General features: G+C 29.8%; 2 protein-coding genes across 3 annotated transcripts; both read left to right on the top strand.

Annotated features, from left to right (window-relative positions):
* Positions 1-569: 569 nt before the first annotated feature.
* LOC105457815 (retinol dehydrogenase 12-like) lies at positions 570-5,472 on the top strand. Its single transcript, XM_011702698.1, has 6 exons — positions 570-896; positions 2,172-2,253; positions 3,033-3,334; positions 3,758-3,886; positions 4,246-4,456; positions 4,733-5,472. The coding sequence occupies exons 1-6, from the start codon at positions 779-781 to the stop codon at positions 4,881-4,883; spliced, it is 993 nt and encodes a 330-aa protein (XP_011701000.1). The 5' UTR covers positions 570-778; the 3' UTR covers positions 4,884-5,472.
* Positions 5,473-5,855: 383 nt separating this feature from the next.
* LOC105457814 (retinol dehydrogenase 11-like) lies at positions 5,856-9,302 on the top strand. Of its 2 annotated transcripts, XM_011702697.1 has the most exons (7): positions 5,856-6,098; positions 6,938-7,019; positions 7,103-7,407; positions 7,549-7,668; positions 7,845-8,061; positions 8,207-8,399; positions 8,574-9,302. In XM_011702697.1, the coding sequence occupies exons 1-6, from the start codon at positions 5,978-5,980 to the stop codon at positions 8,355-8,357; spliced, it is 996 nt and encodes a 331-aa protein (XP_011700999.1). In that variant the 5' UTR covers positions 5,856-5,977; the 3' UTR covers positions 8,358-8,399; positions 8,574-9,302. The 2 variants fall into 2 exon arrangements, with proteins under 2 accessions (XP_011700999.1, XP_011700998.1); XM_011702696.1 differs by lacking the exon at positions 8,574-9,302 and having other exon boundaries at positions 8,207-8,460.
* Positions 9,303-10,679: the final 1,377 nt, after the last annotated feature.

Raw genomic sequence — 10,679 nt, 5'->3', positions numbered from 1 at the left:
TGCTCTTCCGATCTCTCGGAGACTTGCACATAATTTCGTAAAAAGCAAATACAAATTTCTAAAAATGAAATCTCTGACTTAGAAGTCTCGTTGGCACGCATATAATTTAATAAAAACAAATACAAATTTCTAAAAAAGAAATCACTCACTTAAAAAATTTCATATAAAAACTTTTCTTGCATACAAAATAAAACATGTAAAAAAAATTTAGTTCAATGTATAATACCAAATAGAGATTTAAAAGCAAAAAAGTATTTTTAATCATAATATAATATAATTGTAGTGGAAGATTGAAAATCTCAAAATTGAGATTAAGCATCAAAGATTGTTACAAAATAAAAAATAATTGCATATTTTGGCATATTCCAAATAATGTTTGTATAAATAGATGTATGTATATTAAACCATGAAATTCTCAATAAATTTTATTGTGCTGTTTGATATATATTGAACATTCTGATTGAGATATTTATATATTATATTCTTTTACACCCAAATTAGATTAGTAAAAGTAAAATACGTCTTGCATGAGAAGAAATATATTACAGTTTTCTAATTTGTTTAAGTGCAATTATTTCTTAAGTACATTGTTAACTAATCTTTTGATTAATCGATTATAGAAGCCTCTATTTTTTTTATATTTATTTACAGATTTACTACTATATTGACTCACTGACCTTGATTTACTTCGACTGACTTTCGAATTTCAAAGTTTCACCAACGAAGAAAGATTCTAGTTTCTCCAGTACAGTGATTCAGTAACTAGGAAAGGAGAAAGATGCGGATTTATAATGCAGTATGCTCCAGCAAGGCTCGTCTGGATGGCAAAATTACCGTTATAACAGGTGCAAATACCGGAATCGGCAAGGAGACTGCTAGAGATTTTTACAGTAGAGGTAAATATTAATTTTTAATCAACAAATTGAGTGAAAACGGTAATTTTATCGCGTGTGCATATGTATCCGGCGATGAGTGTAAGTAGGAATTCGTGTGCAAATACGCAATTTATTATAACTTTTTTGTGAGTATAAAATATTATTTCTCAATGAGAAAAAATCGAAGTTTTAAACCACTTTTTTCTCCCAGAACCTGCTTAACAGAAATATTATTAATTGTATATTATTAAATAAACGAAATCGTAATATTATTAATATTACGAATTCGATTGGACGCATTAATGTGAACCAAATTAGCTGTCGTCTACAAATCGACGTAAAAATAAATAGTAAGAAAAGTACGCATTAAGTGTTTCAATGAAATTCACCACAACTCAATTAATTTTCATGAGTAAATTAAGAATAGTTATACAGAAGAATAGTTACAGTGGTTGATATACAGGGTGGGGAAAAAGTACCGGGACACCTTAATAACTTCTGAACGGTTCGAGATAGAGGATTGAAGTTTATAGGATTCAAATGGTGTTATAAAATCTATCATTTAATATCAAAAAGGCCATTTTAATACCCTCGGGGGCGGGGGGAAAGAGAGCAGAAAAATCTTAAATTGCACGTGGGGTCGAGTGAGGGCTCGTTTGAAAGGGCCTATAAAGGTCCTGTGTGTGTGTGTGTGTGTCTCACTTTCCTACACTTGCTTAGTTGGTTACACATACATCCAGTTTGCGTGTACACACACACACACCACATTCCTTCCGACATGCACTTTTATCCACACGTTCAAAGTCTTTTGCACGCGCAAAGTTTTTTTCACGTTCTCGCCTTGTGCTATATTTAGATGTTATAGATGGTTATATAAACGCGGATTATAAACAGTTTTTATTATACTAATATTACAGATGCGCGCTTCGCGCGCACTATTTAGCAATTTTTATTTTTTATTATATTTGCTATTATAATATTGCCTCTACACAACTGTTAAAGTATGCAATGACAGCCGCTCACGAAGTAAGCACTACGAGAGGACCAATCAGCTTCGCAGAAAAGCGACAAAAATAAATTTCGATTAAACTTTCATTATTTCAATATTTTCCTATTTTTATCTTATTATTGCATATTGCTGATCGTGTATTACGTAATATTATAGTATAATTTTTACTGAAAGAGACATGAGAATAATAATGAGCTATTAAATGAATCTTAATATTAAATAAAATATTGAAATAAAATTAATATAAAATAATACAATAAATAATTACATATAAATTTTATGTTTAGGCGCGAGAGTGATTTTAGCCTGTCGGAATGTGGAAAAAGCAAAAGTCGCAGTTAAAGATATAAAACATAATCCATTTTCGAGGTAAATGTACGAAATTATATTTAAGTTTGCATTAATATTTATTACAAAATTGCTAGACATAACAGTTATTTGTTATATACGGAAATTTGAAATATTAAGCAATATGTGTCGCATCAAGTGGACACGGGACAGACAAATCGAGTATCGCGAGCCACTTAATTAAGCAGAAATCGATTATTGGATTTCATAATAACTGAACTGATTAAGCTTTAATGCTTTGATGTGTAACTGAAGGCTTTATTGCATAAAAAGAGTTTCTTTAGTTTTGCTCTTGATGCAACCTAGATATTTAATATTTTAACGCAAAATCCTAATCTTTAAAAATATAAATAAAACAAGAATTGCAGCTACCTCTAAAAACTTGTAAAATATAAGAATATAATATTTATAACTTTTTTTGTAACTTTAGTAAATTTGGATTTTATTTTATTATAAGAATATATTAATATATTTATTAATATAATACTTTTTTAATAATCTATTATAAACTACATTGAAAAGAAACAAAATACAGTAATCATTATGCTTATCTACAATGTGCTCTTTGCTTCCTGCTTTTTGCTTTTTACCTCTTGCCTTTTTTTTTCTTTGCGACCGTTTTATCGATAATCGTGTTTCTTGTCATGTGTTTCCTGTCTCTTTCGAAGTTCGTTAACATTTATCCTGGGCAAAAATAAAGGATCGGGATGTAAGAGGCAAAAAGGCAAGAGTGGTAAAAAATGGTAAAAAGCAAAAAGCAGGAAGCAAAGAGCACATTGTAAATTTATTCTAATATTTAGCAAAAGGAAACAAGCTGAAGGCAAGCTAGGCGACCTTGCGGTCTATCCGTTGGATCTCTGCAGCTTTAAAAGCATACGGGAATGCGCTCGGATGTTATTGAAGCAGGAACCGGCCATTCATATATTAGTAAATAATGCCGGTATAATGTTTGCTCCATATCAGCTAACTGATGATGGATTCGAGATACAGCTGCAATCGAATTATCTTGGACATTTCCTCCTAACGTTGTTATTATTGCCGAAAATGCAATCGTCCGCTCCTGGCTGCAGGATAGTCAACGTGTCATCACTGGCTCATATATGTACGTAAAAAGTAAAACAGAGAAATTAGATGTGAGAAATATAAAGAAAAGATTATTAAATATTATATATGTATTATTATTTATTATCGTAAATATGTTGTATTTTTTGTATGTTTGGAATTCATCGCGTTTGCAATACTTAGACTATGCATAGACTAGATTAATTACAATATTTATTTGAAAAGTATTAATTATATTATATTATAAAGAATTTTAAAAATTTTCTGTACGCAACATAAGAACTGTTTAGAAATTATTTAATTAATTTATATATATATATATATATATATATATTATTGTTGTGTTATTAATATATAATAGTATAATAATAATTAATATACAAATATAATATAATATGTTTAGATTATTAATATATTATAATATATCAAATAATAATTAAACATTAAATAATATCTCTTACAGTTGGCCGAATACATTTCAATGATATAAATCTGGAAAAATCGTGGTGGTACCTTCGTTCTTATATCGCATATTATCAAAGCAAACTGGCGAATATATTGTTTACGAAAAAACTTGCACAGCTAATGAAAGGTAAAGAAAATAAAATATTATGTTCGAATCAAAACTAATATAACCCGATTATATTATGTGAGCTATTTAAAAAGATTAACAATATTTTTATTTTATTTACAATAATGGCATATTAAAAAGGTATTACATTTATTATATAAGAATTATCTGTGGTTGCCATTTAAAAATGTAATTTGGCATATATGTATAATCATTATACATTATATATATAAATTTTTTTGGCGGATTAAAATTATCTTGAAAGATAATTAGATATTACCATACATATTTAATTAGATAGTATTTATAGAAAAGTGGATAAAAAACGTAATAAATTAATAAAAAGTCTTAACCATTTTTTATACGAATTTAATTTTCAGAGACGAATAGCGGTATAAATGTATATTCTTTACATCCCGGTGTGGTAAGAACCGAATTGAGTCGAAATTATGATAACATATTTCCGGGTGGGAAGCTTTTTTTCCGATATGTTATGCGGCCATTCATAAAAAATTCGGAACAAGGAGCTCAAACAACGATATACTGTGCGGTTGACGAAAAGGCGGCTAATGAGACTGGTCTCTATTATACGTAAGGACAATTAAGCTATGTGATAGCACACTCTTTTGTAAATTATATTATTAAACATAATGTAAATTCTAAATTTAATATAAGATCAATGCGAGCTTCAGGCACGCTGCATGCATGTAAACGCGATAAAAATTTAAATATTTTTCTTTTTTCTCACTTATGTGTAATTTACCTATTCATACTGCACGGACCGAGTTCCTCTTTATCTGTCTCGCGATTTCAATCTTTTATCAATTCTTTTTAACAATTGTGATATTTGTCATATGCTTTTAATAGAGAATGCTGCGTTACCAGACCATCGGAGGCTGCGAGAAATGATCAAATAGCTGAAGATTTATGGAATTACACTTGCTGGCTTCTGCGTTTGGAACCTAATAAAGACTTTTCTAAATTTTTGAAAACTGTCTCGCGTCAACTTAATAAGTAATATTTCTTTAACTGGATTTTATCTTATACTTTTCATGAATTTACATACTTTGAATAATATATAGTATACGTAATGATAACACACGTTTTCCATTTTCAAAAAGAAAAGTATTTTTATAGCTACTTTACATATGTACATAAAATATCAAAAGTTGTGACATTTATTTTAATTACTTTATCACAGATATCAAATATTGTAATAGGATCACAATATGTGTTAAGGTAAAAAATATGGATACGTATATAATCTTGTATCTTATTAGTGTTAGATTAATTATTCTTTAATGGAAGCGCTTAGTATAGTCTATTTGACAGTATAGTATATTCGATAATATAACAACGGTTAAAAGAAAACAAATTTATTTACAAGAGATTTACATTTTTAAACTTTAAATTATTTTATTATACAATAACTTTTAATACAGATTTACGTTACTGATTAAAAATTGTTATAGCGAAAAGTAAAATGTAATTAACGTTAGAATTTATGTATTATGTATTAATAAAGGTTAACATTTAATAAATGTTAACATTTTAAGATAGTTACAATTATAGACAAGACTTAATAAAATTGGTAGTATGACTGTCAATCTTTTGTATTCTCTTTTTAAATATTTCATAGTTTCGACAATATGCTATATTTATTTAAAAAAGATGCTGGTAATGTAACAATACTTAAAACAACTGTACACACATACATACGCGCGCACGCAACGGTGATTATCATATCGTACAAATATCTGCGTTTATTATTGGCTCGTATGAACTCAAATTCCATTTGTACAAAATGTGTATCTTGAATAATAATTAAGTGGCTGACCTGTACATATTTAAAATAAGAAATCACGTTAAAACTGTCCACAATCTTCATAACTGTTATATTTGCAATTGTATGACATTCTTTCCTTATATATTATTCAATTCCATTTTTACTGAACTTGTTTTTGAGATATGAACATATAGGCTACATTGCATGTAAATATTGCATGTATTATTGTACGTTGAATAGCCGAACGAAGCGAGTTTAGTGAAATATAAAGACAGAACTCGGGTGTATGTACATTAGTGTTACAGTAGACGAGAAAATATCATAAGATGTGGATGCTCTTCAACAGAATATGCACTAGCAGAGCGCGTCTCGACGGCAAAACTGCTGTTATAACGGGAGCAAATAGTGGAATTGGCAAAGAGACTGCTAGAGATTTTTACAGAAGAGGTAATTTGATTTAAATTTATATTGTCTCCATTGTTCGGAATCTAATGATCTTCCGATAATAAGTAAAATAGCTTTATTAATCAATGATTCATTCAGAGTGAGATATCTTAATTATTTTTATCTCATTTTTCATTCAACGAGTTAATTTCTTATTGGAAAAAATTTAATTAACACAAACATCTGATATTACGCAGAAAATCACGTTTATTTTAATTTATTCAAAATAAAGAAAATATTTTAGTACTATTTTTACTTCAATGTAATTAAATGCTTCTTAAATATTAGAATTGATGACGTACGTATCATTTTGTAGATTATTAGAAAAAATTTTTATTATTCTTTAAATATAAACGAAAATCAGTTCTTCAAAAAATTCTTTGAAAATAATCTTAAAAATTATCTTATGTAAGTTTCTTTAATTTCTGACAGTATATATATCACAGATTTTATTTAATATTTATATCAATGAATTATTATTATTTAATATATTTTAAATTTAATACAAGTTGGAGTAATATACATGCACATATGTTTTTTAATCTTTAATATTAATTGAATATAAAAGTTTATTATCTTTACAAAAGCGAACTTATTTTCTTATGTAATCAACGCTAATTTTGTAAATTCATAGGGTGCACGTTTAATTATAGTGTGTCGTATTAATTATCATTTTCTCAAAATTTTTATAAATTAGAAAAAATTAATGATTTAAGTTATAACGAATAAAATAGACAAAAGAGTGTAGTTGATCAGTAAAGTAGAGTAAAAAAAATTGAATGACATAGAGTATATTAATTTTTAAGAAGAGATATTTAGATGCAAACAATATTTGTATTTAGGTGCTAAGGTGATTCTTGCCTGTCGAAATATAGAACTGGCAAAGGAAGCAGTCGAGGACATAAAAAATAATCCACCTTCAGGGTATATAAGAATCCAAATTGGAAGAAATTAGATTTAATTATCTGTAAATTTGTATAATAATTCGTGTTCCCGACTGATATTAGGATTGATGAGGGCGAGTACCGAAATGGTGCAGGCGAGCTCGCAATTTATTTCTTGGATCTCTGTAGTTTGAAGAGCGTAAGAAATTGTGCTAGAAACTTATTGAAAAATGAAGCAACCATTCACATACTCGTAAACAACGCCGGCGTAGTGCTGCTTCCGTTCAAAAAAACTGAGGATGGACACGAGTTGACGTTACAGACAAATTATCTAGGTCATTTCCTCCTGACGCTCTTACTGCTGCCAAAAATGCAATTATCCTCTCCTGGCTGTAGAATAGTCAACGTCTCTTCCATATTGCATCTTCGTATGTAAGACCGCATTAGCGGTTTCAGAAAGAAAGACTCTATATTTCTTCGACTCACACTTGAGCATTATTTATATTTACTATTATCTATATATCGTAATTGTTTAAGAAAAAGATATGTAAGAAAATGGTCTATTACAGTTGGTGATATAAATTTCGATGATATTTATTTGGAGAGATCTTACAAGGAATGGCCAGCTTATAATCAATCCAAACTGGCGAACATTTTATTCACCAAGGAACTTGCACGTCGATTACAAGGTGAACAGAAAAAGATATTACGAAAGGAGCAATAAATTGTCATTTACTGTTGTACAATGGATCGTATGCCGTTTGTTTGACGAATTTTATTTAATAATCAGTTGTTATTGCCACCATCGACTCATAAAGACATACATGTCTTATTTTTATAATAATATCATTTCTTGATTTTTTAGAGGCAAACATTAATGGAATAAACGTGTATTCCTTGCATCCCGGTCTCATACCGACAAAAATATTACGGCACAGCGATAATTTTCTATTTCCGGGAACATACTATTGCTTTAATTTATTTGCGAGCATATTTTGTAAGAACATTGTGCAAGGAGCGCAAACGACAATATACTGTTCAGTGGACGAGAAAACAGCTAATGAGACTGGACTCTATTATTCGTAAGAATGCATTTAACAAAAATTGTATTAACTATATATTATTGTTATGATGATGCAGTATTTATAACACAGCAAACGAGAGAATTTTAATCAGATATTTTACTTTTTAAGAAACGATATTTTTACATAATCCTTAATTTGATAGAAACTGTAACGTCGCCACTCCGCAATGGAGAGCGAGGGACGATCAATATGCTAAAAAATTATGGAATTTATCTTGCCGGCTTTTGGATTTGGAGCCTAAAGCAGATTTTATCACATTTTTAAAAGATGTCTCATGTCAACTTACAGAATAAAAAGAATATATTTACTGCAGTACATCATATATATTGATCCATGTACGTAAAATCTAATTTTGAAGATGATAGATAAATAAATAATCTTCAAATTAAACCGTAATTAATTTGAGTTAATTAAATTTTGTAGCGTATATTATTAATGTCAATCAAATCATCACATTATTATTTTTGCATTAATTGTAATTAAATATAATTGTTTTATATTTTTCACAGTCTCTTTTTTGAAATCGCTTTCTACAAGTGAATGTTCAGTCCAATGACTTTTAGCCTTGCTGCTTGTTTATAATCGTATATTGCTGTTAGAATTAGGCCACGATTTTTATGATTGTGATTGACAATATAAATCTGATGGCATGCCATGGTTTTTAAACACAACACTATGATTAATGTTCGTGGGAGACCCACGAACAGGATAATCGTGATTTTATACTTTCTCCTAAAAGAGGTCGGTGACGGGCGGAAACATCCACCTTCGATGTGCAAACGTATATCAGCTGTCGACGGAAAAACTGGTAGCGTACATTATGCAGCGGCTACATCGCTGCGAAATCGCGTTAACATTGACACTCGAATGTCTGGTGGTGATGCAACACGCCATGAAATATCTAATAATATAATATACGCGCGGCGTGTCGTTTGTTATTTAAGATACGCATGTTCTAAAGCGGCTTGCATTGGACATATGTATACTAATCATCGAGTTATTTTCATACGTGATGAAATCTGGCTTTCATTAGAGAGGTATCTCACGTATCAATCGATAAAAATAATGTCGAACCAGAGTTATTAAGATTCCACCGGTGCGGAAATGCATCATCTATTGGCTGAAGCTTTTAAAATCTATTATTACCGGGAAACAGGTAATTCGCATCTCCATATGTCGCTATCTAAGTATATATTATTTTTAAGAGTATAGATTGCATAGAAGTATATATAATACATATTTCAAGTCTGTAAATTGTAATTTGTTATTACATTCTCGAAAAAAATGAAAAATATTATCAATTTTTATACATCGCGTTTATATAATTATATATAATCTGTCATATTGCGCATTTTGTTAATTATACCGCATTGCTGGAAACGAAGGGCAACAAGTTACGTAAACGTATATGACCGCCCTGATTGCAAATTAATTGATACACAATTCAAAAGCAATTCTTGATACACAATTCAAAAGCATCGATGAGACTGTTTTTTTTTTATCCAAAGTCTAAGTCTAATTACTAAAAAGTTACGTGGGTATACGTATAATTACGAGGTCTCTGCTTCTTGCCTCGACGATACACCGGGTCTAGGTAAACGTGAAAAGCGAGCAAGGCCAAAGTGAAGGCAACATCGAGTCCGGCATTGAGTTGCGCGATGCTTGAAAGAAGAGTATGGAGTAACGTAACGATGATGCAATCATCGCGGCTCCACCGAGGCCTACCTCTGCGCTAAAAGGAGCAATAAGGGTATCAAAAGCCTTAAACATGTGCGATTCATGGTGCCTTGTCATGTAAAATTATTTAATAATACGATATGATTATAAAATATATAGAATACCCCATGATAATATATTATTTATATTTATCGATTCTGAAAGTTTTAAAGAATAGATCTATTATATTATCTGAATTGGCTCTGTACTGTACTGCTTTCTTTTAGCTGTATCATCTTCTGCATTATCTCTTTCTTTTTCTTGCCTACTCTCTCTCTCTCTCTCTCTCTCTCTCTCTCTTTCTCTCTCTCTATTTATATATCCATATCTATGTTCTTTCAATGTATCTATATCCTTTCAATAGATCTATATCCTCTTTGATTATTAATTCTTGAAGCTCCTTTCCTAGCAAGATGACGCGTTAAATCGAACAATACATTTTTCTGTTAGGCGATATTATTGATGCAAAGCTCTTCGTTCCGAATGACAGTTTTGTCTACGAAGAGGTTGCGCCGTGGTTGCGTTCAGTCGAGCGGGCGATAGCTTTTTGTGGAATGAATGTTGTAATGATTGGCTTATTGAATGAGAATATTTTAAACGGATCTTTTTGTGTGAGATTAAAATGGCAATTGATGGCCTTTCATACTACTTATATACTAGCGTTCCCACCGAAAAGAAAAGTAAGTTTTTAGATATCACAGGAGAATTGTTTCTAGCAAGGGAATTTAATTAACATTACGTAGAAAAAATTTATTAGGATTAATTTACCGTGTTATTACCACGTTACACATAGAAATAAAATAAGTAAATACAAGTATATAAAATCTACGGACTTTTAGTATTTTATTTATAACTTATAGTGTTATTTAATATTTAAATCTTTACTATTTAAATCTTAT

Source organism: Wasmannia auropunctata, unplaced genomic scaffold, assembly GCF_000956235.1.
Source record: "Wasmannia auropunctata unplaced genomic scaffold, wasmannia.A_1.0 LD335047.1, whole genome shotgun sequence".
Classification (NCBI taxonomy): Eukaryota; Metazoa; Arthropoda; class Insecta; order Hymenoptera; family Formicidae; genus Wasmannia; species Wasmannia auropunctata.
Note: the sequence above shows the minus strand (reverse complement) of the source record. Positions and strands in the feature narration are given on the sequence as shown.

Excerpts from the sequence above, each read along its gene's own strand:
- LOC105457815 (XM_011702698.1), top strand. The coding sequence starts at position 779 with ATGCGGATTTATAATGCAGTATGCTCCAGCAAGGCTCGTCTGGATGGC. Across the intron at positions 2,254-3,032 it reads AAACATAATCCATTTTCGAG|CAAAAGGAAACAAGCTGAAG; the intron begins GTAAATGTACGA and ends TCTAATATTTAG. Across the intron at positions 3,335-3,757 it reads GTCATCACTGGCTCATATAT|TTGGCCGAATACATTTCAAT; the intron begins GTACGTAAAAAG and ends TATCTCTTACAG.
- LOC105457814 (XM_011702697.1), top strand. The coding sequence starts at position 5,978 with ATGTGGATGCTCTTCAACAGAATATGCACTAGCAGAGCGCGTCTCGAC. Across the intron at positions 7,408-7,548 it reads CTCTTCCATATTGCATCTTC|TTGGTGATATAAATTTCGAT; the intron begins GTATGTAAGACC and ends GGTCTATTACAG. Across the intron at positions 8,062-8,206 it reads GAGACTGGACTCTATTATTC|AAACTGTAACGTCGCCACTC; the intron begins GTAAGAATGCAT and ends TTAATTTGATAG.